The sequence below is a fragment of the Syngnathoides biaculeatus genome, chromosome 23 (genome assembly GCF_019802595.1).
Source record: "Syngnathoides biaculeatus isolate LvHL_M chromosome 23, ASM1980259v1, whole genome shotgun sequence".
Lineage (NCBI taxonomy): Eukaryota > Metazoa > Chordata > Actinopteri > Syngnathiformes > Syngnathidae > Syngnathoides > Syngnathoides biaculeatus.
This window is the reverse complement of record NC_084662.1, coordinates 5,820,904-5,845,226: the sequence shown is the minus strand read 5'-3', so window position 1 is coordinate 5,845,226 and position 24,323 is coordinate 5,820,904. Positions and strand designations below refer to the sequence as shown.

The 24,323-nt window shown below is 57.3% G+C and overlaps 3 protein-coding genes across 8 annotated transcripts; all 3 read right to left on the bottom strand.

Moving 5' to 3' along the window:
- Positions 1–205: 205 nt before the first annotated feature.
- cep170bb (centrosomal protein 170Bb) lies at positions 206–10,550 on the bottom strand. Of its 3 annotated transcripts, XM_061813029.1 has the most exons (20): positions 10,175–10,550; positions 9,825–9,949; positions 9,663–9,752; positions 9,492–9,570; positions 9,097–9,155; positions 8,690–8,774; positions 8,338–8,454; positions 7,441–7,911; positions 5,792–6,612; positions 5,582–5,731; positions 5,427–5,517; positions 4,689–4,777; positions 3,206–4,592; positions 2,848–3,043; positions 2,200–2,299; positions 1,813–1,929; positions 1,463–1,542; positions 1,279–1,372; positions 1,155–1,206; positions 206–618 (listed from the first exon to the last, which is right to left on the bottom strand). In XM_061813029.1, the coding sequence occupies exons 2-20, from the start codon at positions 9,927–9,929 to the stop codon at positions 482–484; spliced, it is 4,320 nt and encodes a 1,439-aa protein (XP_061669013.1). In that variant the 5' UTR covers positions 9,930–9,949; positions 10,175–10,550; the 3' UTR covers positions 206–481. The 3 variants fall into 3 exon arrangements, with proteins under 3 accessions (XP_061669013.1, XP_061669011.1, XP_061669012.1); XM_061813027.1 differs by having other exon boundaries at positions 3,206–4,777; XM_061813028.1 differs by having other exon boundaries at positions 1,834–1,929; positions 3,206–4,777.
- Positions 10,551–10,692: 142 nt separating this feature from the next.
- LOC133496925 (pleckstrin homology domain-containing family G member 3-like) lies at positions 10,693–20,673 on the bottom strand. 4 transcript variants are annotated; one of them, XM_061813031.1, is made up of 17 exons: positions 19,637–20,673; positions 17,748–17,880; positions 17,019–17,119; positions 16,892–16,961; positions 16,784–16,830; positions 16,559–16,709; positions 16,361–16,492; positions 16,087–16,269; positions 15,888–15,980; positions 15,725–15,811; positions 15,616–15,643; positions 15,441–15,527; positions 14,748–14,780; positions 14,650–14,672; positions 13,853–13,987; positions 12,325–13,564; positions 10,693–11,972 (listed from the first exon to the last, which is right to left on the bottom strand). In XM_061813031.1, exons 1-17 carry the CDS (start codon positions 19,726–19,728, stop codon positions 11,254–11,256), a joined length of 3,354 nt encoding a protein of 1,117 aa, XP_061669015.1. In that variant the 5' UTR covers positions 19,729–20,673; the 3' UTR covers positions 10,693–11,253. The 4 variants fall into 4 exon arrangements, with proteins under 4 accessions (XP_061669015.1, XP_061669017.1, XP_061669016.1 ...); XM_061813033.1 differs by lacking the exon at positions 19,637–20,673 and adding exons at positions 18,501–18,649; positions 19,133–19,568 and having other exon boundaries at positions 16,361–16,709; positions 17,748–17,923; XM_061813032.1 differs by lacking the exon at positions 19,637–20,673 and adding exons at positions 18,501–18,649; positions 19,133–19,567 and having other exon boundaries at positions 16,361–16,709.
- A 128-nt stretch (positions 20,674–20,801) lies between these two features.
- On the bottom strand, positions 20,802–23,003 carry psmb6 (proteasome 20S subunit beta 6). The gene is made up of 7 exons (XM_061813048.1): positions 22,825–23,003; positions 22,400–22,467; positions 22,250–22,315; positions 22,118–22,183; positions 21,593–21,722; positions 21,051–21,195; positions 20,802–20,977 (listed from the first exon to the last, which is right to left on the bottom strand). Exons 1-7 carry the CDS (start codon positions 22,915–22,917, stop codon positions 20,850–20,852), a joined length of 696 nt encoding a protein of 231 aa, XP_061669032.1. The 5' UTR covers positions 22,918–23,003; the 3' UTR covers positions 20,802–20,849.
- Positions 23,004–24,323: the final 1,320 nt, after the last annotated feature.

Sequence of the window (24,323 nt, the reverse complement as noted above, 5' to 3'; positions counted from 1 at the left end):
GCGCCGACGAGGAGGGGAGAATCCGCCGCACGTCGTCATGGCGTCCGCGGATGGGGCGATTAAACGCGGAGAAGACCGAGGCCCCCTCGACCTTCGGTTCTCCCAAAAAGGCGCCAAAGAGCCGACGCTCGAAGGCAATTCCGCGACCGCCAGCTCACGTTGCAACTTTGGGACGAGTTTTCGAGAAGACTTGACTTGACGCGTGTGACTTTTCTCGTTTTTATTCCAATAAATGACACTGATGAACATTCTTTCCATTTCATTCTGGCGTCAAAGCACTGAAGTGGCACAAAAGGAGGGAGCGGGTCACGACGACGACACCGACAGCAAACGAGGAAGCGTCTTCGGGCTCCGGCTCGCTAAAAGAAACGACGAACTTCACCACAACAGGCAGGCCGGGCACGAGCGGGCCGTCTCACGTCTCGGATGCGGGTCAATTGTTTTCTACCGACGAGCGTGTGCACAATATTAGGAACCCCCATCACAGCAGCCGACGCCGCGTTTTGGGAGAGACGCCATTTTGTTTGCCGCCGCCTTTGTTTTCTTCGGAGGAGGTCCTCGGACTCCGAGCGACGGACGGAAGGCTCCCGGCCGCCGGATCCACCGCCCAGTTGATGACTGCGCACACGGGGCGACCGATGACTAAAACGTCCTCCCGTGTTGTCAGAAAATGAAGGAAGGAAGACCGAACGGCGGACCTCGGGGTTCTGTTGGGGGTTAAGGGCGGCTCGTGGACCTCGCCGCAGATAAAGCCTGCGCTAAAATACGGTCAATCCGACAATTTGGAACGAGGTCAGTTCAAGTTAGGGTTGCGCGCCTCGAGTGAAGCACATCCACATGTGTTGAAGAGGAAGGACAGACGCTAAGGAACCTTTCGCTCCAGTGAGTCGTCCTTGCAGTTTTTATGCCTTTGCGTATTGGCGCAGGGTCTGTTTGTCTGCGTTGTGACGTAAACATTATCAAGTATCAAGTTTGAAGTATACGGCAGTGTCACATGTTGCACCGCCGGTCGTCTTTCCGCGTTTGGACAAGGCTCATTCGCGCTCTGTTCGCCATTCCAAATTGCCGGAGGACGTCTTTTGACGTGGGAAACTAAACGGGGATTTCTAGTGCAGGATTTGCAAGTGAACTAAAATGCGATCCCGGGTCTTTACCTTCCAGCTGCCTTTGGACTCTCCTGAGCTCCGTCACCACCTTTGAGATCTCCTGCAAGACCGAGTCAAGGCAGCCCATGAGCGGCCGACTCAAAGTTCGTTCGTTCGTTCGTTCGTTCCTGACCTGATCGGACGTCTTCGGGACCGGAACTTCGGCATCCGCTTTCATCTTCTCTTCGATCTCTTCCCACAAGTCGGCTTTCTTGTGGAAGATCACCCTGAACCCAAACACCGTTTCAAACGCCTCAAAAGTGCCTCAAGCGAAAAAAAAAAACAAAAAACCAAGCCCAGCGGAAGACGACGCTCACTTCAGTTTGGCGGCCAGCTGCTCCGTGTTGTCCCGGATGGCGTGCGACAGATGCCGCAGGGGACTCAGCGGCCGCGGGTCCTGCGAGGGCGGGGGGCACGCGTCCGGGGTGGGGGGGTGGGGGGGGGCAAAATACAATGAGGAGGGGAAACAGGGGAACAGCAAAATGTACAACAAGCAAAAAGAAGAAAAAGCAACCACAAGCGAGAATGCGGAAAAAAAAAAAAAAAATCAAAGCAAAATAAATAACAAGGAAGCAGGGAAAGGAAAAGAAAGGAGGCGCTAGTGAACGGCTGCCCACTGATGGACGGACAGGGACACGGTCCGTCCGTCCGTCCGTCCATCCGCAACCTGAGAGAATGAGATGGCGACCTCTCCGCTGCAGTCCCACGCGGCTTCGTTCATGTTCGCGTCCAGTCGAGAGCGTTCGGGAAGGTTCCGAGCGGCGTCGGGGGCGACTTCCAGCGGCTGCCGACACAATCCAGAGAAGCCCTTTAACGGTGCATCCCCACAATCCAGCCCAATAAGCAAGAGTGCAGCCCCCCCCTCAGCCTTGGTTTTTTTTTTTTCCATCATTTGCTTTTGACAGGTCTTGAAAGGCCCTTTTTCAACAACGCAAAGGCAAACAACTGTAGCGGAAAACATCTCTGCGTTGTGCGAAAGGTAAAAGGCAGAAACCTTTTTCCTACGCTCAATCCATACGACAGCCACAACCCCGAAAAGCCCCCCGGGGCCCACCTCCTCGCCGGCGCAGACTCCGTCCCCGTCCCCGTCCCCGGCGACGTCGTGGATTTCTCTGGCCAAGATGGCCAAATCTTTGGCCAAGTCCTGACTGAGCCTGCGGCGGACCAAAAGGAGGACGTCGGGACGACTGGCCGTCGTTGCGATAAAAAGTGACTCCTTATTGCGGTTTCATGCCGTTTCCCGTCGGCATGGAAAATATGGAACGGGCCGCACGAGGTCTGCTTTCAATTTGACGACGTTTCAGCGAGCCAGAGAAAAGGATCCGTCGACCTTCTCGGGCGACCTCATCGCCCCTACAAAGGCGGCTCTCGGTGTCGGAAATGTGATTTAGACGCCATTTGTGTTCGGATTGGAAGAGAGGCCATCGCGCGCGCGCGCAAAGAATAACGCAAGCTACCAAAATGTCATCACGGCGACAGTCGGAGAAGATTTTTGGAGATGATCCTCGGTGGCGAAGGCCTGTCGAGCGCAGCTCAGGAGGCCCGAGGGTTCCTTTGGCACATTGCGACCGACCGACCGACGGCGGTTAACGAACCTTTAGCCAAGCTTGTGAGCAAAAAGCCAAAATTGTCAAAAGCCAGAAATAAGGAGTCACTTTTTGTCTTTCGGAAACGAAAGGGAAGAGCGAGCCGCGCGGCGTACTTTGCGATCTCGGCGCTGTGCGCGGACCAGTTCTGGTAGGGGTCGTTCCGGTCCTCGTCCTCCTCCGTCTCGGCGGACGCGGCGCTCCGGGGCGTCGGGGTTGAGGGTTTGGCTTTTGCGGCATTTGCGCTGCCGCTTTTGTAGTCGTCGTCAGATGAAGAAGAAAAGTCGGAGTTCTTCTGCTTGGGACGGAAACCTGAAAACATTCACAAAAGTTCGCCTCGTTGAGCTGTAGCGTAGCCGAAGCTCGCTCCTACCTCAAACAAAACTGGAGACTTGAGCTGCGCGGGACAGAAGATTTCAGACCCGACTGTTGAGTCTGAACCCAGGAAGACCGCAGAGGAGATGTGGAACTCACCACTGTTGGCGTACTTGCGGGTCGGCGCATTCTTTCCCGGAGCCGCTCCCGCTCTAGCGCCGGCCCGCTGGGCGTCGCTCGCCGAGGACTTCCTGGCGCCATCGAGGTTCCGGTTGACGAGAGCGGCACGGCCGGCGGAGGACGAGGCCTCGTTGTCGCCGGGAGCCGTGAAAGAACCGGTCCTCTTCCGCGGCAGCGCTAGGATGTCCAGCCTGGACAGTTTCTTGGCCTCGAGCAGCGCTTTTGGCGCCACAGCGGCATTGTCAGAACCTTGAGAGGCTCGGTCGGTCTCCGCACCTTCGTTATCCGAAGCCTCTCCCAGGCGCGCTCGGCGCAACATGGACGCTCGAGTGGGCCGCGGCGCAGATAAGCTGTTGGAACGGGTCAGAACCTGTCCAATCGCCGTCTTTGCGTCGTCCTCTTTTTGAAGCGAGGGGACCGACGCCTTCTTACCGCGGCCCGATGTCCGAGAGGCTTCCGGGTCGGAAAATGTCGTCCGGGAAGCCCGCTGGGGCTCAGCCGACAGGTCCAAAGATCCCCGGCTGCCGGCGCTGCGGCGCATCTGAAAGCGCTTGGTGGTCTCCGCCTTGTGGGCGGGAGTGACGCTAACCTGGTTTCGCCGTTTCTCTGAAAGTCGCTCACGGGCCGAGAGCTGCCGCCCCCCCTTGTGCTGTCTGGAGGAGGTCTTCTCCTTTTGGAGCGCGGCGTCGGGCCGTTTGTGCGGGGCGGCGCCGGCGGACGCGTTTTTGCTGCTCACCTGGCTGACGGTGCTCGCCGTGTCCACGTCAGACTCTCCGGAAAGCGAATCGTCCCCGTGGCCGGACGAGCCGGGGGGTGGGAACTTGCCGGGCTCCCGGAGGAACGGCTCCGGATCCGTCAACCTCTCCGTCCTCTGTTCCAAGTCTCTGATGGATGGCTGACTGGAAATGTGGGGAAGTTTCTTGACTTGGATGTTTTCACTTGGCCCGGCTTTGGTGAAACTCTCCTGTCGTACAAGGGACGAGGTATCTTTCGTCGGGACGCAATCTTTGTTCTGTGTTTGGAGGTTCGGTGCGGAGCTGTGCGGTTTCAGGCCCCCCCTTCGGGGTTCCTGGTTGCCCAGGTGTCGGATCAGAACGGTGGTCGGGGGAGTCTTGCCGCAGGAGTCTGGGCTCCTCTGAAAGTTGGCTGAGTCAGCTCTGCTTGGGTTTTCTTCAGAACCAATGTAGAAGATGGGGGATTTTGTGGATGAGCTCGACTTCTCCTGAGCCCTCGGAGGAGCTGAGGATTTCAGAGCACCTCGACGGTTCTGTGTTTGCTTGAAAATGGCTCCGTCCTCTGAGCGGCTCGCGTCGCTCAGACTGTCCGGATCCAGTTCATCTTGAACAGACAAGCACCGAGTACAGTCCTGTTGCCGTGGAGGAGAAGGAGGAGCTCGGTCACGGCAAGATTCGTGGCGCACGAGGAGGCCGGCGAGGGCGCCGTCCAACTTTTCGGGGGGAACCTGAGGCAGGACCCTTCTCGTCCTGGAGCTGTGGCTGGACTCCGACTCTGAGCGGTCGTAGCTCTCAAGTTCAGTCGGCGCACGCCGGTCTACAAACAGGTGAAAGACGGACGTGTTGATGGCACAAAACGAGGTCGCACGGACAGTTTTCGCGGGTTGCCGACCGACGGAATCCGCTTTTGCCGCTGCTCTACGTTGGGAATCGCGCATCAAAGCGTCTCGGACGCAACGGCCAATCAAAAATGCCGCCCCGTGTCACGGGCAAAACGATATTTGCGGGTAGCGACCGAGAAAGATCCAAACGGCTGTACGGCCGTACCGATACAATCGACCTGCGGCACCCGCGTTTGGACGATAACCCCTGACAATAATTCCTACGTAACCCGTCCGTGGCCGAAAAGCAAAGCCAGAGCAGTCAGCAGTCAGTGACCGGACTCACAAAGCCCCAACAGATGCGCAGCCGATTCTCAGAACCTCTCTTGGCGGGGCAACGGCGCCCTCTTTTTTGGGCTTCAATAAAACACAATATAGCGCTGTCCCGCATAAACGGATCCCCGCTTCTTTTCCGTCGCAGCCAGTCGAGGGCCAGTCGGTCGCCCGCCGACTGCGGTTCGGTCGCGTCACTTGGTGCCAGCTGTGTGCGACTACTGAACAGGTTTGCCTGCTGTGATCTAACGCGCTCGGAATGGTGTCCTGGTATTTTCCAAGAAACTGGAGAAAAAGGAAAAGGAAAAGCACCTTCCTGAGGCGGCGCAGGAGCAGGCGCAGCACAGCTGTCTGCTAGACTGGCCCAACGGGAAACCCACTTTGGTCCTTCCGGACCCGGAGCCTTCGAGCAAAAGATAACGGTGACTGAGTTCTGCCGCACAAGTCGCAAGGCATTAGGACTTTACCTGTAAGGGGCTTGCCGCCAGACCAAAGTCGTGCAACATCAGGCAACAGCTAGCGGTGTTAGCGTGCTCATCCTGGCCTTCGTCTAGTACGGGCCTCGGCGTTTCCGGGCTCTGCTCGGCGTACTCCGGAGAGTCCAGGACCCCGAACACCTGGCGGAGACGTCGACAGCTCGTGAGTAACGTCGGCGGGCGGTCAAAAGATGGGCTCACCTGGTCAATCATGTTGCGAGCGTCTTCCACTTCCTGGTCGTGAGCGTCCGTGTCGATGGTGTAGGTGCCGGCCTCGCTCACGCTGTCGTCCTCCTCGTTCCTCGGCAGCCTCTGGCACCCTTTGGGCTCGCCTCCGCTGAAACCCGGGGAAGGCGTCACAGGAGGGCCCGAAGGCTCTGGTGGCAAAGGAGCCGACGCTTGTTCCCTGCTAGGGACGGAGTCCTGACTGGAATCCTTCAGGAATTCCACCGCCCAGTCCTGAGAAAGTTTGGACTTCTTCCCGACGCTGCCAAAAGGCCGAACGAAGGTGACCGAGGCCGAGGTCGAGGTCGAGCGAGAGGTCTCCGTGTCCGCCTGTTCCCGCTTCAGAGAACTGGATCTCTGGGGGGCTCCGTGGCTGCCGGGACTTTTGAGCGGCACCGTGACCTGCTGGGTTGCGGCCACGTGGCCGTGAACGGATGCCGGACGCTCGCCGCCTTTGCGCCGCTCCAGCTTGCTCTTGAGGGCCGAGTAGGAGTCTGCGTGGGCGGGGTTGTGCGTGAACGACTGCGAGCGCTTCTTACGGGGGTTGTCGTCGAAGAACTCGATGACAAACGCCTGCTGGCTCAGGCGATCGGGAGGACTCCGCTCGGACGGGTCCGCGACGGGAGACCGGACCCGAGCGGGGCTCCGGCGCAAGGGGGGCTGCGGGCCCTCGGCGGAGGCCAACGGCGCGGGTCCGGGCCGGACGGGACTCCCGGACGGCCGGGATTTACTTTTGCGCCCTGTGAGCGCCGCCGGGTCCTCGGAGTCGCTCTGCGTCCCGTCGTCATGGTGATGACCTGCAAACGGAAAGCACCGTTGGCCGCCGATGTCTTCGTGAAGCGGCAGAATAGCGTTAGCACGCAGTCAAGCTTGGCCATCGGTTCTTCATGACCAGGAGCGACCCGGTGGACTTTTGTTTTTGTTTTTTTTTTTTTAAAACCAAAAATGCTCCATCGTCTTTTGTTTTGTGTTCGTTTTGCAGCAAACTTCAATTGGGAATCTTAAAGAGGCGGAAACGGACGCCCATTCGGTTTCCTGAGACCTTCGGGCCAGAACAGGCCCGTCTGACATTTTTTTGAATAAAAGTAACTCGTGTCGCTCACTGTGTCCACCGTCCGTCCATTTTTTTTTTTTTTTTGGAGCCGCTCGTCCTCACAAGGGTCAGCTATCGTCACTCCAATGAAATGTGGATATTGGTCGGCGGTGCCGCCTGCCCCGTTCGAGGGGCGAAGCAAGCCCGCTTCACGGAAAACGCGGCCGTGTCGACCGGTCCCGTTTGGACTGTGGAGATTTGGGAGATTTACGTCCATTTCAAATTGTTTCTGGATGTTAACAAGCTGTTTTGTAAACGTTTGGCTTAAACCCGGTGTGCAAATGAAAATAGCGATTCCTAATATTTTGGAGTCTGCACGCATTTGTGTGAAAACGTACGACTGGCAACGCGATCGGCCACAAGACAATTGTCGTGATTTTGGCGGATGTTTGCGGTTCCTGCGTTTAAAAAGAGTGCGGGAGGCCTAAAACCTCCAAAATGCTTTTCAATGCGAGTTCTCTACGTGACAAATTGTGCGTTTTGCTAATCAACGGGCTGAATTGACGGCGCCAATTGGAATTTTCCTCCTCACCTTTCAGCAACTTCATGTTGACGGCCAGGTCGCTCTTGGTGCTGTAAACGTCGTCGCTGGCGGTGCGCTTCTTCATCAGGCTGACGTCGCTGTGAACCAGCCAATCGGCAACCTTGCTCTGGGACGACATCACGTCCGCCGGGGTCCTGGCAGGGGGCGGAGTCTTCCTCTGGCGGGAGGAGAACTTGGTCACGTGGTCTTTGATTTTGATCTTGCCCGGCGTGCACTCGTCAAACTCGATGGTGAAGGAGGCGTGGCTCTGGACCGCAGGCGGGGTCTCGGCGGGGGAGTCCTTGGTGGGGATCTCTTGTGGCACCGCCGCCGCGTCCTTGGGGACTTGCAAGTCTTTGGTGGGAATCTCAAAGTAGCTGGCCTCCCGCTGGTACGGCGCCAACGGGGTCTTGGTCCGCGGACTGGAAAGACATCCGTGGAAGTCGGGATCCGCAGGGGGCGGCGCTTCTCTCTGCGCCTCTGAGGAAAAAAAATACAACCGGAGCCGGAGCTCGGACTGTCGAGAACCGCTGTCGTCAAACTCTTTTTGGCGTCGAAGGCAAGAAAGGCGAGGAGGCTAGAAAAGCCTCGAGATGAAGACGGCGGCGCAAACGAGCCCGCTTGGATAAGTTCACTTTTTCAACGGACAACCGAACCCACGGGAAATAACTTCTTAGCTTGCTTTGCTTCTGAGCGCATTTTCCTTCAAATTACGGCAGCCGATGATGACGAGTCTCGTAAACGGAGCAGACGTGCACGGATGCAACAACCAAATGAATGAGAGAGTAAGAAAGACGAGGTAAGAGGCGGCGTTTGCTTTGGCGGGCTCGGACTGAGAGTTTGACACCCGGATTCTCGAAGGGTCCCGAGATTTCACCCGTCCCCTCTCGGCGACGCGAGGCTCACCTCTGCGAGGGTCGTCCTTGCGAGGCTCGTCGTCGCGGTCCGGCCGACTCCCGCAGTCGTCCTCTCCCCACCAAGATGGCTGCCCGTAGAGCGGCGTGGGCCGGGGGGCGGGCACCTCTGCGACCAGCGCAAGGACAGCCGTGACCAATCGCAAAGGACGCCACGTTACGCTCGCGTGTTCTCAACGGGTTGGTGCGGGCACAGTGACCCCAAAAGGGGGCAGGATGGACACACCGGCCCCCGTTGCGCAACCGTACCAAGACCAGCTGACGCAGTGAGGGGGGGGGCTATTTGCCCATCGACCCCCGACGCAGCCGCGTAGCTCGCCACGCCGGTCGCTTTGGTAACGTACCTTGCATCAGACCCTTGCCGCCGGCGCTCTTCTCCAACTCCGCCCTCTTGGGTCCGATCTGCAGCTGGCTGGTGTACTTCTCGTGCTGCAACGACAGGAGGCGCTCATTCCCGCTACCGCGAGCGTCTCGTCTCGTCTCATCTTATCTTATCTTTGCGCTACAGGCGCTCTGCAACATGGCAGAAACGCGATCCTGACTCCCATTGGCCAACGTCGCCGACTCGCCACCCAACTAGTCAGGCGTGACTCTCGCCATTCAAACATTTTACTTTTTTTGCGATGTCATTCGCACTCTTTGAGCGCCACGCCGGCACCTTTGGAAAACCCCGCGGACCCGCACGAGCGCACCCAGCCGACTCCGTTCGTACGGGGGCCCAATTTCAAGTTTGCGTCGGAGCCGTGCTGACCTTGAGAGCCTCTTCGGGGACTTTGTGTTGACTCTTCTCCAGAACGTAGACGTGAGAATGTGCTAATGCGGCGCGTTAACGAAAAACGGACAACCGCTGCATGAAGGTTGAACACGTGCATTTCGCTCATTGAAAAGGAATTGAAATACTGTCGCGCTAACGCATTGCGCAAAACCTGCTTTTCCCACAGACCAGTTTTATGACACGAGACGTCGCTTCGTCCTCGCGTGTTGTGGCCTACGGCAGCTCCTTGCGAGCGTTGGTGTGTTTGTAAAACGCCCGGCGTGGCCCTCCTCGCCCAGACATGACAGTACTTCCTCCTCGGTCGCCCCCCCCCCCCCCCCCCCCCGCCCAGCAAAACTAAAAGCAAGGACGTCAAAAGCGGGCAAGGATATCGTATCCGAATCGGAGGACGTCGGACACTTTCAGCGTCATGTACGTCTGGTCGGGAATCCTCAGGTCGTTCACGAACGTCTGTGAGAAAACGTCGACAGTCAGCTGCGACGTGACGGCCACCCGGAGGTGAGAGACGCCCCCCCCCCCCCCCACACGGCCCCCATCCTCACCCCGTTCAGGCTCCCCAAGTCCTTGACCAGGTGCTGGTCTGCCACGGCGTCGTAGTTGATGACGGCGTGCTGCTTATCCACACTGCGAGACTGCAGACGGGAAGAGCGTCACCGCGACGGCGGACGACGCCCGGAAACGGGCCCGGTCCCGGACCCGCTCACCTGCAGCATGAGCTCGCAGTCCTCGCGGCCCACGAAGATCATCTCCTTGGGGAGGCGGTGGCGCGTGCCGGAGCTGCTGACCAGGAACCAAGACGTCACGCTCATCTTGTCAGGCGCAAAGCATTCTGGGAGGGATAACCATCAAACCAGCATCATCATCATCATCATCATCATGGAGCCCCACCCTCAGGCAGGGCAGCAGGACGACTGAAGCTTCAGCAGACAAGACGACCCGGCGCGGTTGATAACCGAGCGACAGCCGGAACGCCGAACCGAGCCGAGCCGAGTCGAGCCGAACAGGCACCCGTCCACACCCCCGGCCCGCTCCGGCCCGGCCCACCTCTGCTCACCTCGGATCGACAGGATGCTGCGCCGGACTCGGGCGTCTTTTGCGCTCGGAAAAGCGGCTAATGGTGAGGGCGCTGCCGCAGCATCTGCGGCGTCTCCTTCTCCTGGACCGGGACCGGGACCAGGACCGGGACCAGAGCAGACGCCACCCGTCCCGCTGCGTCAAGGCGCTGCGCGTTCTCCACGCCGGAGAACGGACACCCGTCGACCTTCACAATAAAACCGTCGTGCGCGTCGTCGTCGCCGTTCGACCAACGACGTCGGTCCGAAACGGCACGTGACAATCCCGACCCGGCTACGAAGCCGCGAAGCCAGAGTGGACTTCCCGCGTTCCCGCGCCGCAGTCTGCCAAGACGGCCACGCTTTTGGCGTGAAGGCCGGCCGCTTTCCGGCGCATCTGCAACCCGCAGCAACTGGCCACCGCGCGACGTTGTGTTTGTGACGTCACTGGCTCGGCCCCGTCGCTGTCTCCTTTCGCTTGGAGCTCGCGCACGCGAAAAAGCCAAGCGCGTGCCCGCTCCCGGAGGCCACTCACTGTTTTATTTGGTCAATAAATATTCGAGTGCATAAATTAGAACGTGACGACTTTTCATGAAACATTACTCCGAAGTGGCAAAGTGGTATAAAAGAAGAAAAACAAACAAAGTCATCACCTGAAATGCAGTGAAGTACTTGTTTGTTGTTGCCACGGAGACGGCTGGCAGACGGTCACGTGACATCACACGACCGAGCCTCGGAGCGCACTCGAAGCGGTGGAATGACTTCATGTTGCTCGTAAGGCAAAAAAACTACACGAGTGGACAACTGAGCCGTCGAATATGCGCCGGTTAACGTTCAGCTTTCGCCTCACGAGCAACAATTCCTGCCGTGCCCATCACGAGGACCGACGGAGTCGTCCTCGAAGGATGCCAAAGAGGTCCGAGTCCGAGCGCTTGGACCTTAAGCTTCTTGACACGGGTCAATTGTGTTACCGGTGGGTCAAAGAAAAGCGCGAGTGAGGACGAAGAGTGTACTAGTACATGGACAGACAATTCAACACGCGAGTAGAAAAGCTGCAACAGGGCTCTCTGCGTGAGCGGTTTTAGGAGTTAAGCTTCTGGAACTTTTCTCTGAGATTTTTCACGAGACTGTGCTGTCCAGTAGCCGTCGAGGTTTGGAAGTGGTCTCCGCTGCTCTTGATGTGGTCGTCTCCGTCCTGAGTCTTAGCAAGTTGGCTTCTCTGTCTGTACTGCTCCGAGTCCCGGTAGGCCCGGCAACGGTCCATGACGGCCAAGATGGAAATCTTCTCCCGACTGGTCGGCGAGCGAATCTCCACGTAAGCGTCGTCGTCGTCGTCGTCAACGACCGCCTCGTCCGGTTTCGCTGGAAGCTTCCCCGTGACCGGGAGCTGCTGCGGAGGGAACCGTTCTCCTGCTTCCCGGGCCGCAACGTTGAGCGCGAGCCGAGGGTCCAGAGAACGCGCCCTGTGGAGCCCCTTGTGCGATTTGAGGCGGCCGGAGGTCCCGGTGGCACTGGGCTGACGAGGCGCCGCGTCGCTCGAGGAACGCCGCCTCGACCCGACATCAAACGTTGGCTCCGGGACGGAGGAACTCCGGCTCGCCGCTTGACGGCCGCTCCCCTCCGAGTACTTGGAGCGAAGTTGTTGCACGTCGGGCCAGTCGAAGACCTCGGCGGACTGAGGTGCGCAGATGGCCCTGGCGGGACTGCGAGCGCCGGCGTGACCGGGAGAGAGGCCGGCGGGCTCGGGACTCCGCGGCGGCTCCGGATCCACGGGTCCGGCTGACAGAGTTGGACCGGGACCTGCCAAACAATTAAGAGGCAACGCTCAATCGGGGATGCGACGCTCGTAGATAAGCTACCGAACGCAAGTCAGCGAGGCTAACGAGCAGCTGAGCTAACGCAATCGAGGCGACCCGACTGGCAGTTTGTCTGATTTTCGAAGCCGCCATTTTTTTCAGGATGGCCCAAATGCCCTCGCACGCCGGCTGGGAAAGGAGAGCCGAATGGGGGAAGACCAGCAAATGCCTCATTTGCCGCAAGGAAGCGGTCAAGGTAAACATTTTGCAGAATGTGGCAATTACTCGCGACTTGGACTTCACAAAAGGAAATGACCATTCGCCATGCTAGCGCACGCACAAGGAGCTTTTCTTACCGCCGTCTGGGCTTTCCTCCGGCACACAGTCCAAGGGCCGCTTGGCCGGCAGGTTGACAAGGGGCGTGACGCTTTTGATGCGCTGGCTGTACCGGCGAGCCAGGCGGCGGACCTTGCTGTCCGCTCGCTCGTCCGTCAGACTCGCGTCCTCGTCTACGGTTTGTGTTCCGAGTCGGGCGCCTTGAGGAAGTTGAGCTCCGAGAACACCGGGAGGAACCGTCGAGCGTGCCGCCTGGGTCACGTTGTTGGCTTTGTGTCCGAGGGGCCAGGCGGCGGCGGTCTCCCGTGAGACAAAGTCCGGGTCCGACTGAGCTCCCTCCTTTGGAAGTCTTTCGGAAAGGCGGGGAGTCCCGGCGAGTTGTTTTTCCATCGTTTGCCAGACCTCGACCATTTCGCTGGACGGTCTGAAGTCTTCGTCCTCGGCGTTCGGTTGCCTTTGCAGCCTGGACTGGGAGAACCCAGAAGTTGGGGGATTTGCACTTCTCTGACCATCTAAAGCGTCACCGGAGCCCATGGTAACTTTGGAATTTGCCAGAAGTGAACTCGAGTCCAGAGCCGGAGGCAGGGGCTCGCTCCGGGCGGGGATGCTGTTGAGGCGGGTGACCGAAGTCTTCACGAGGCCTGCGGGGATGTACGTCAGACTCTCCCTACGCCGGAGTCCCAAGCCGCCTGCCTGGTTCTCGGCGTTCTCGTAGTACATCTTGATCTTCCCGATGAGAAGTTGGTCCCGACTGGAAAGGGTCGAGTCTCGCCTCGGCGGCAGAACACCGCTTTCCTCGTCAAAGCGAGGAGACAGGAGCGTACGGTCGGCTTGGCTCAGATCCGAGGCCACGCTGTCGAGCGGCGAAGACCGTCCGGGTCCAAGTCCGTCTCCGTCTCCGGCGTGCTTAGCGCTAAAAGCGAGGTGAGCTCTGGTGCCGACGGGTAACCGTGGCGAAGCTCCCGGAGACCAGACGTCATCCTGGCCCGGAACGCCTTGCTTCGTGCTGCCAAAGTGTGCGATCGCGCCCGCCTTGTCCAGGACGGACGGAGGGAGAATGCTGCCGTTTCCGTCCTCTTCCTTCTCGCTGTCCTCGTCTTCAGAAGATTCTCCGCTACTTCCGGGTTTGGATTCCGACTCTGGGCTGGCGGGCAACACCGAGACTCGGGCAGCTGTCGGGCCCTCTGACCCGGCTTGCTCAGACAATGGGCGGGACTCTCGAGGAAGTCGAGAGGCCGGAGCTTCCTCTTCTGTGGACGTCTGCCAAGGAAGGAAGGACGGATTAAAATGGAAATAGACTGGCAGCCTGAACGAATCCCGTTGCCAATTTTAGAACTTGGAACTATCTTGGCAGAAACGAATGAATTGAACTACACGGGTCGGCAAATCTTGCAGGACTGCTGATGATTGACTCGTCAGCAAGTTCAAGGGAGTCCGCTACGTCTTTAGTTCTGGAAAACGCTTTCTGTGTACGTATGACTTGACCTGCTTGAAACTCCGAGGCGAAGACGTAAGACCCCCTTAGAACTGTGTGTAACTTCGTCCCACCTCCGACGTTGGCGGTCGCTCGTCCCAAGGTGGACACGGACTGACTTGTTCGCGAGCTGCCTGGGGTCCTGCAGGCTCCTCCCCCTCAGCGAGCCCACTTTCTCCATCGGACTCCTCGTCGCTTCTCTCCGTCTCCTTCAACGAGTAACACCGACTCAATAATTTGTCAAAACCACGCAAAATGCAAAAGGTTCTTTCTTTCGTGGGACTCTGGTCACCTTTTTCAAAAAAGCACCAGCGCCATCGCGGTCTGGCAGATTTACAGCAGTTCGGTCGACAGAACGCAGACGTGAGGCGAGCGTTTCCGTGTAGTCGACTCCGTTTAGGCGTGTTCGGCACGGGGAGTAGGAAACAAAGAGCCACGCGGTACTTTTCAGAACCGGGTTAGGTTTTATCTCAACTATGCTCGTTACGTGCACGTATTGCATAGGGTTGCAAACGGGAGTTGAAAGGTCATCTGAGCTTCAGCGCTGCAAACGCTCGACGACAACCGACCTCCTCGCAAACCGTCGAGTGCTCGTCACCCAAACAAATCAGCGGAGGCGCAAAATCCCACACGACTTGGACCAGTTGGCGGAAAATGGCGATAACCATTCTCCCTCATGGATTAGCGTTCGATTCTTCCGTGACTTGCGACGCCTCGAGGGGTCGAGACTCGATGCCCGCGCGTCGTCCGGCCTCGCCGCCGTCTTATTTGTCACGCTAACCGTGGAGGCTCCTCCGCAAATCCCCCCCCCCCCCCCCCCCGTTTCACTGTGATCCCGAGTGGCGTTGATCAACACGCAAGCGCTTCTTACCTTGGCGGCCACGCCCGGTTGCCCTGCGAACGACAAAGTGACGATGATGAGGATGATGATGACGACAGAAAGCATCAATCATCAATCAAACGGTTTACCTTTGGCACTCAACTCAATTCTCTCCATCACGTCTGAAGCAGAAACCACATCAGCATCACTTTCTGAATCGTCCGTCCGTCTGTCCGTCCATCTGTCCATCCATCCCTCCCTCCCTCCGTCCGGCCGTCCGTCCGTCCGTCCATCCATCCGTCCGTCCGTCCGTCCATCCATCCATCCGTCCGTCCGTCCATCCATCCATCCGTCGTCCGTCCGTCCGTCCGTCCGTCCTCCGTCCGTCCATCCGTCCGTCCGTCCGCCGTCCGTCCGTCCATCCATCCTCCCTCCCTCCGTCCGTCCGTCCCTCCCTCCCTCCCTCCCTCCCTCCGTCCGTCCCTCCCTCCCTCCTCCGTCCCTCCCTCCCTCCCTCCGTCCATCCATCCATCCCTCCGTCCATCTGTCCATCCCTCCGTCCATCTGTCCATCCATCCATCCATCCGTCCGTCCATCCATCCATCCGTCCGTCCGTCCTCCGTCCGTCCCTCCCTCCCTCCCTCCCTCCCTCCGTCCCTCCGTCCGTCCTTCCCTCCCTCCGTCCGTCCGTCCGTCCGTCCGTCCGTCCATCCCTCCCTCCGTCCTCCGTCCGTCCATCCGTCCGTCCGTCCATCCGTCCGTCCATCCGTCCCTCCCTCCCTCCCTCCCCCCTCCCTCCCTCCCTCCCTCCCTCCCTCCCTCCGTCCCTCCCTCGCGCTCACCTGCCGAGCGTCGACGTGGAACCTGGCCGCTCCAACAGGACGGAACTTTGTTGAGCTTCTCCGGGCAGTAGCGATGCCCGGAAGGATCTACAGGGGGCGACATCCGCCGCGTTACGGTCACACGCGTTTTTGTTTTGGTTTTTTTTTCGCCAAGCGAGCTACACTCAAGACTCACATCTGGAATTGAAGATGGTGTCCTTGGCCTGGAAGACACAGCGCACGAACTCGATTCAGGGCGGCCGTTAAAGCGGACTTACAACAGTGACGTCGCGAGCGGTCCCGACCTTCTGCGGGATGATGTCGTGGTGGTTTTCCAGAATGATGCGTTTGATGTGTTGGGCCCACATCTTCTTCTCGTCCGCGGATTTGGCCTGAGAAACAAAGCGGCGGGGCGGTCACGCGGCGCGCCCGCCGGAGCCCCGCCCCCTGGCGACGGCGCCCGCTGACCTGCAAGGTGTGCGGCTGCTTGGGTTGCTTGTAGTGAGTCACGCTGAAGCTCAAACTGTCTTTGGCGCTCTCGATCAGCATCAGCGCGGAGCACTGACCCAATGACAACAACGAGGCGCTCTTTATTTCAGTTGACATTCGGCTTCTGGGATGACTGCGGACGCCCGGACCAGGCCTTCACTTTGTCCACAGGCCTCACCGAAATGTGCTCCTTGTAGACGTAGTGCTCGCCGCGGCGTTTGGTGATGAGCAGCACGCGCTCCAACAGGAAGAGCGTCCGCTCGTGTTTGGCCCGGTGGACCTTGAAGGCGCCCTCCAGGACCAGCTCGCCGTACGTGGTCAGGTCCGGACCTTTCCAGTTCAGCAGCAGCGACTGAACCTCCTGCGAGAATGCAAAAAGGAGAGGCGGGACCGAGGAACGACGGCGACTTCCCAAAAAGGATCGCGGACCGGTCCCGGGGACCTCGGCCGACCTGCAGCCTGACGGCGTGCTCGTGCTTGCGCTTCATGTCGTTGATGTACCAGGCCACGCTGGTCATGGTGACGATGGCCTCCTCCACCACCTCGTAGCCTTCCTCCTCGGGGTCAAAGTGCTTGGCGATTTCCTGCACATCACAAAAAATGGAGCAGCCGGTTGTTCTCCTTGCTCGAAGGAAGCCAACGGGCCCCACCTGGAGCAGCAGGTGGTACTTGAGGATCCTCTGGACGGGTTTGAGCAGGTACGAGCCCAACGGCAGCGGTCGCTCGGAGGCGGCCTGGCGCTCCCGCAGGAAGACGGCAAGGCTTTGGTCCTGCGAGCAGTCGGTCAGCGCCGCCACCGAGCTGCAACGGGCGCACACGTAGCGGTCAGGGCGGGCGGGGGCCCGAGTCCACGTGCGCTCGGACGGGGGCCTCACTTTGGGTAATTGGTGCAATACTGAGTGTAGATGTCAAAGTACTCGCTCTGAAACCAAATGGCAGGCCGTCGATGGCGCGCTGGGGACACGCAGGCGCACCTTCCTCACCTTCGTGACGAAGCACCTGGCCACGGCCACGGCGTCCCGCTGGCACAGGTCCAGATCCTGAAGCAGCTCGCTGCCGAGCACAGATGCGTTCGGGCGTGGCGAGACCGCGAGCGCCGGCTTTCCTCACCTGTTGAATTCGTAAATGTCCTCGATGTTCCCGAAGAGGAAGCAGACCTGCTCCGGACGGACGCTCAGGTCCGCCCGATCGATGATGTGCGCCAGGTAGTCCTGGCGGGACGGGACAGGAGCCCGTTGGCGGAATTGCCTCATGGCCTTCCAATAGCCGCGTGACAAGATTTGCCCGCGAGAAGCTGCACTTCCTCAAACGCCGGGAAACGATCGGCAAGGCCGACGTGGCGTCCCTCGGAACGGCCGCCCCGACCCAATTGTGAAAAACGCTTCGGCACGTATCTCGCGGAAGGGAAGGAAGAGAACCTTCTCCGACGCGCTGACGAGTTTCGATTCAAATGAAGAATATTCTATTCGTACGGGCTCAAACCGCCGACGCTGGACGCGACCAAATGAAAGGGGAACCTCCTTGGCCACAACGTTTTGTTTTGTTTTTTTTTTTGTCACGGAGCCGTTTGAAGAGCTCATTTTCAGAAACTTCCACAAATACTTGTCACGTTGCCTCCTTGGCCACAACGTTTTGTTTTGTTTTTTTTTTTTGTCACGGAGCCGTTTGAAGAGCTCATTTTCAGAAACTTCCACAAATACTTGTCACGTTGCCTCCTTGGCCACAACGTTTTGTTTTGTTTTTTTTTTTTGTCACGGAGCCGTTTGAAGAGCTCATTTTCAGAGACTTCCACAAATACTTGTCACGTTGCTACGCAAAAGCGAACTTGCCATTCTTCACCTCCACAATCATCCGCAGGTCTCTGACGTACGTCCTCTCCGTCTCGATGATCTCCGAGACCACGCGGTCCAGGTACGTCGGCGCCATGACGGAGGTCGGGCTCACTGGCGCCCCCGCGGGGACCCGAACCACACTGCGGGGAGATGATTGACAGGAGGCCGGCACGCTTGTTGTTGCTGTTGTTTTATTCAACAAAGGCGGAAGCCAACAGTTATCTTCAAAAAAGAGACAGCAACGATAAACTGGTCTCGAAATTGGACAAGCTGAAGTTAAAGTTAAAGACCGATTCATCCGTGATCAAAATCATTGTCCACGAACGAAAAAAGAACCCACGTGAGCAATAAATCATAAATAAGACGCATAGTCGCAGGTGGGTCTCCGCACCACCGGGGGGCGTCGGTCCGCCTGCAGACGGGAGCTTAGTGAGCGCTAACCCGCTTATCTTAGTGTCACTTGGTTTCCATGGCGATCGAGAGACGTCCCGAGATTACCTCCTGGTCAAGTGACGGCGACTGACTGACTGACACGATCCGATCGGCGCAACATTCAAAGCTCAAGTGAAAAGCGTCTGCTCGGGCGCACTGATCAAGTATTTGTACCGGACTCGGACCATTCAAAAATATTGTCTGGAAGCTGCGAGGGCGACCTTTCAATCTCCAGACGCAAGGCAGCGCCGTGACGAAGGAGGCGCCGCTGGCACGTCCTGCGACGGCGGCGGGAACACGAACGCCGGCGCTTCCTTTTTTTTTTTACCTTTAGCCGGTGAGAGAGCCGATCAGGGAGCGGACGCAAATCCAAGCGGCGGCCTGACCCTGATCCAATTAGACGCAGAGTCGCCGCGTTTTCTGCGACGCCCCCTGCCGGACGCCCGCTTTCGATCCGGGTTCGCTCTGTGGTGCCGCCTGCCATCACCGACACAAAAAATATCAATGAAACAAATGAAAAATGCCTCATATGTTCATGGTTTGATTTAAAACTCGTCTACAACATGAGCATGAACGCGACTTCCAGAATTCAAAAACTGCCTGTGAAGAGTTTTAGTCATGGGGGGGGGGGGGGGGGGGGGCCTCGGCTGCCCTGAGGGCGCAAAAAGACGGAATCGCCGACCGTTGTTCGCAAGTTGCGGCAGAGAGACCGGAAGAGTGCCAGAAAGGCAACCCCCCCGGCCCCCCTAAAAATGCCCTTCAGGATGCAAACGTGAACACAAACAAATGTTCTACACAGACACACACACACACACACACTGGCGTCCATTGTGCATTGTCGCCGCCGCCGCACAACAACAACAACAACAACAACAACAAGGCAGCATCCCGAACGGAGCGCGTGCCGTCGTCAACGCTTTCATGTTGCACTTTCCCAAAAAGAAAAGATGGAAGCCTAACCTGTCACCTTAGCAACCGCTCAAGAAAGCCCATTTGACCCCGGGCTTCAGAAACACACCCGGAAGGACCAAGTGCACAAGTTGCCGTGGTAACCGGCGTCACGCTCGGGTTCGAACGGGCCGGGGTTACCATCGCAACCGTATCTCGCCATCAGTCGACTCACGAAACCAGTTTGCCGACGTCATCAGGCCTTCCCCAAAAAGATCCCAAGTTCGATTCGCGCCCATTTTGACGGCCAACTGGTGCTTCTTCTTCTTCTTCTTCTTCTGGAAACTTTGGACTGACAAGTTCCAACTTGGAGCCAAGTGACGACCCAAAAAAAAAAAAAAAAGTGTCGGCGGGCGAAAAGCTTGAGCGCTGCTTGCTGACTTTGACTTCCGTGTTGACTGACTGACTGACGGACGGACGGACGGACAGACAGACAGCAAACCTCGGCGACGACACTTTCTTTTGAAGTTCATTGAGTCGTCATTTTTCGGAACGACTTTCGGGTTCGAGGCTCACCTGAGTCGCCCTGGCCAAGAAAGCCCACAAGAAGTCGGTCCGCGGCGCTCGTCACGTCGACTTGAGCGATCGCCACCGCCGCCCTTGCGCATGCGCACATTTCAACATTCCGTCAAATCAAAGGTCGCGCTTTGGCGATGGATGCGCACTTCACGCGGTGTCCTGCAGAGGGCGCCGCGGCCTCTGAACCTGCGACAACCGCGACCCGACCGTCGGGGTTCATTTTCAAATGCGCTCATCTCGCTCGGACCCGAACGCGAACGCAAGGGACGTGGCGATCGTGGGTGGCCTCTGGCAACAAACGTGAGCGCAACCCGATGGGAAAATGTGCAAACGGAGCCCAATTTCTCAAGTCGTTAGCATCACGAGGCGCTCACACTCGATGAAATCGAGCTTCCCCCACGCCGCCCAAGACAGATTTCCCACCGGCACTCAGGGCCAGGCGGACACGTCGCCGCCTCGCAACCGATCGCCCGTTGGAGTCGGCGACGGCGACCTGAGGGCGGACGGTCGCACGTGGTCGACCGGTGCAGTCTTCGCCCGCCTTTGGCATTGGACAGCTGCGCCGCCCGCAGTAAAAGGCCACTCAAAAGTGACGCGCACGCTTGACAGTGGCCTTTAGCTCTGGGCCACGTTCATTGATTATCCAACTCGTCATCATATCTCAGATTTCTATCGTCTTCCATAAAAGCGCACACATTATCTTTGCGTGTCATCAAAATACAAGAAATGACTTTCGCTGATTTGACGTTATGGACCAAATCTCCACGGGGGTCGCAAAGGGCCAAATTCTGGACGCCGCCGTCGAGCGTCACCCGACGCAGTCTCTAAAAGAACTGATCAAGACAAAGCACTCCCCGAACAGCGGAAAACACTGCTTCCATCTTTTAAACCCTCGCAAATAACTGATGGAAGCCAAAACACAAGATGTACCCTAAAGTTCAAAACGCTTCCCGAATGAGTCACGTGGCCCAGCTCCCGAGTCATCATTTCGAGCGAATCATGCCTTGACGTCTCCGTACATAACCGGTTGCTGTGGCGCCAGTTGTCCACCAGATGTCACCGTCACTCAAGTCTTCAAGCATTGACTGTTTTTCAGTCTATCGTCTGAACCGAACGCCAACTCCTTGCGTGTTTTAGACGTAACCTAGGAAAACAAAGATGGTTCCCGTTCTGACAAACTTTTTATTGACAAAGTAAAAGGTGCGCACTATCAGTGCGTGGAGAACTTGGGCAGCTGGTTTCCCAGGATGACGCGTCTTTCCACGCCCTCCTCGGAAATGGTGGCCATCCTGATCACGCCCCCGCTGGAGCCGTCTCGCTCCATGGCCAGCGACAACGCTGACGCGGCAAAAAGCACAAAAACGCGGTCGTTAGCGTCTTCAGGATTCATTTGGTAGGCTGCGTGCGTTACCTGCGGCGGTCAGCTCCAAACATTGCTCTTTGCTCAGCCCGACCTTGTAGTTGGAGTCCATGAAGCCGTAAAGGTAGGAGCTGCCGCTACCGCCGACGGACACCGGCTGCCTCACCAGCATCCCGCCGATCGGAACGCAGTACACCTGACCCGCAAAGTGAGTTTCGACTTGAGGAATCCGTGATGGGAGTTTGGGAGTCCCTAAAGCTTGCGTGAGGGGAAGTCCGCTCAAAATCCTAAGCGATTACTTGAAACACTACCAAGAACTGGAGACTAACAAAAGACCTGACGTCACATTAAACCTACACTGGGGGGTGCTGTCGTGGGGGGGGGGGGGGGAAAAAAAAAAAAAAAAAAAAAGTCAAAATGGAGTAAAAACTAACTATAATGGAAAAGCCCAAACAATTGGCTGGAAATCTGGGCAAGTCCAAAGTCCTCCATAAATTGGCCAAACACGCGTGCTTAGCAGTTAGTCGACCTCAACGGTCAGACGCGTTAAAGTCAGCCGGTCGACTGTCGGCTTCCCGGCGGCGAGACGTCACCTGTCCGCCCTTCCTCCGGTCCCAGCCGGCCACAAGGATCCCGGCGGTCAGCTCCTCTCTGTAGCGGTAACAGCTGGCTCGGAACAGATTGGCGGCAGTCTCCACCAGCGGGGGCTCGTCGAGCTCGATGCTAGGGGAGCAAGACCGAGCAAAGGTTTTCACGTCCGCACCCGCGATTGTGTGTTTGCGCCACCTCGGACTCTCGGAGTGTCTCGCTAATGAAGGCAAGAAACAGTCAGTGACGGCGGCAACTCAAAGTGGTTGTCGGCGGCCAGAACCCGCTCCTGCAGCTGCACTCCCAAATCGACCACATTTGTGATTGACAGCGAGTGGCCCCACCGTTTCTGTCTGGCTCTCGGTTGCCATGACCAAAGACGGCATCGAAACCGGCGGACTCGACTCGGCACGGACGGCTCAGGCCGACGCCGCTCGAGCCGTCGACGGACGCTAGTTGGCGTCGTCGCCGTGCGACCGGTCCAGCTCTGACTGCTACGATCGGGCTAAGGAGCGGCGGCGTTTCCCCACCTGTGGAAACCCAGCTGATAGGCGACCACGTCGGCGATGGCCTGAGTATCGGCGGCCGATCCGGATCTGCGACACAACGGCACACGTGAGGCGAGGACTTGAAAAACGGGAAAGCCAGTTCATTCGACTAACCTGCAGCAGAAGATGCGATCGTGGATGGGAGTCAGTTTGTCAGTCACTCTGTTGGCGATGTACGCTCTGACAAACACAAAGAAAGACAATAACAACAATCTGGGCGCCAGCCCACATACTGGCGATAAACACAGAGAGAGACCCAGTCACCCAGTGGTGGTACGGGAGTCAGCGCCGATGACCACGCCGCCGTCATACTCCACCGCCATAATGGTGGTCTGGTGGCACACGAGCGGTTGACTTTAGTTACACCATCAACTTATTGCAAGTACATTTACATCTCATGATGCGATGTAAACTCTCCACACAGCACTGGTGTTCCCACAGTGTACAGTCCAATTACTTTCTGCGTTGCCCAATACTATCAGTTCAAAACAAAGACGCAGAACTTCAGCTTGAACCTTCTTCTTCTTCTTCTGCACAACTGACTTGAGTTTTCCCGTTCAATAAGGAACATCGTTAGCATCGTTAGCTCCCGCAGATTTGCTGTCTCATTCCGGGGGTTCATATTAACGCTTCCCCCACTAGTGCGAGATCTACTTGAAATTCGGCGAATATTCAAAACAGATACCGACCCCGGTGCTGACTTCTTTGCTGGTCCAGTCCGGCACTTGCTGATTTTGCGAGGAAAAGCTCATCTCGAAACGCCGCATCGCTGTCGTCGCCATCTTGCTCCCTTCTTTAAATCGGAGAACACTTTAGACGCCCTCGGATAGGCCAGAGTCAATTGTTATACAATTGGTCGGGTCTTGAGGTACTGTGATTACAACTTAACCATATCGCTACTATTTTTATTTCGTTTTTTTTATTAATTATTGCGTGTATTTTGTGACATTAGTATAGCAACAACTTTTTAGTATGAATAATTTGTTATACGAGTGAACCATTTATTGTTCGAACGATCATTTCAACTGAGCCTAGTCATTAAACCGAATGTTGTGTTAGTGCATCGGGCTGGAAAAAGACAAAAGCATTCCCTTGAGCCAAGTGAGGATAAGTGGTATGAAAATCTACTTTTGTTCGGGCATGTTGACGGACGCCTGTTGGTTGCGGCGAGAGGAGTGAAGCATAAATGTGAACGTGGAGCAACGTGTCTAATTGACCGCCATGTTGGAAAGGTCGTCGTTGCAGTAGAAGGCAACGCTTCGACATTGAAACGAATCCCAACCTCCTTGTGTTTGTCAGACGATTTTCATGGCGGCAAGTGTCTTGTCAACGCCATCGCGTATGCCATGAATACACAACGTTTGAAAATTGTCCATATAACAAAACCTAACCAATGTACACATACAGACAGGAAATCCAGTCCCAGATCCCTCGTAATCATCGGAAGGCGTTTTTGGCATTCTTAAGGTTTTGGTTTACTTGCCTTCCACGCACATGGAATGCCAAAGCTAGCCCACACTCGTTCACACAAACACAATTTTACTGCCATTTCAAGTGGAGTTTGCGCGTTCTCCCCCTGCCCGCGCGCGTGGCTTTTCTCTGGGTGGCCACTCCGCTGTCCTCCCACGTCACAAAAAAGTGCAAACACGATCGGACACTCCAAATCGTCCCTCCCGTCGGTGGGATTGTGAGTGCCACTGTCGTCAGTCTCCATGTGGCCTGCCACTGGCTGGCGACCGGTTTTGGGTGTGGCCCGCCTCCTGCCCGAAGATACCCGAGATAGGCTAGGCCCCGGCACCCCAGTGACCCTTGTGAGCGTATGCCGCTCAGAAAATGGACGGATAAAGCTTTGAAAAAGACGAAAATGTTCCTTGTGTTGGTTACGGTGCAAATGTGACAGCAAAATGTGTTTTTCGAGTCAGAAATCATGTCTGGAGGAGTTCGACGCGGTCGAAAGGTGCGGGATACGGACGGGATTGAATCTTAACTGTGTATTCTTGTTTTCTGTGAATTTTGAAGTCCATCCGATGATGGTGCGACTCACAAAATGAGGTGAAACGTCGAAAGCCGCAGTCGCTAGCTTCGGTAGCTCAGAGGCAACCGTTGCAGGCGCGATGATGGCAATTTGGGCAAGATCGGGTGCCAAAGTGACGCTGGATCTTGACTCGTTTTGCCCAAAATCCCAATG

Excerpts from the sequence above, each read along its gene's own strand:
- LOC133496925 (XM_061813030.1), bottom strand. The coding sequence starts at position 19,728 with ATGCGCAAGGGCGGCGGTGGCGATCGCTCAAGTCGACGTGACGAGCGC. Across the intron at positions 15,528-15,615 it reads CACCATCTTCAATTCCAGAT|ATCCTTCCGGGCATCGCTAC; the intron begins GTGAGTCTTGAG and ends CGCCCCCTGTAG. Across the intron at positions 13,565-13,852 it reads AGCGACCGCCAACGTCGGAG|ACGTCCACAGAAGAGGAAGC; the intron begins GTGGGACGAAGT and ends CTTCCTTGGCAG.
- psmb6 (XM_061813048.1), bottom strand. The coding sequence starts at position 22,917 with ATGGCGACGACAGCGATGCGGCGTTTCGAGATGAGCTTTTCCTCGCAA. Across the intron at positions 22,184-22,249 it reads GATCGCATCTTCTGCTGCAG|ATCCGGATCGGCCGCCGATA; the intron begins GTTAGTCGAATG and ends GTTGTGTCGCAG. Across the intron at positions 20,978-21,050 it reads TTTGGAGCTGACCGCCGCAG|CGTTGTCGCTGGCCATGGAG; the intron begins GTAACGCACGCA and ends TTGCCGCGTCAG.
- cep170bb (XM_061813027.1), bottom strand. The coding sequence starts at position 9,929 with ATGAGCGTGACGTCTTGGTTCCTGGTCAGCAGCTCCGGCACGCGCCAC. Across the intron at positions 1,207-1,278 it reads TCCCGAAGACGTCCGATCAG|GAGATCTCAAAGGTGGTGAC; the intron begins GTCAGGAACGAA and ends TCGGTCTTGCAG. Across the intron at positions 619-1,154 it reads AGTCCAAAGGCAGCTGGAAG|TCATCAACTGGGCGGTGGAT; the intron begins GTAAAGACCCGG and ends CCGTGTGCGCAG.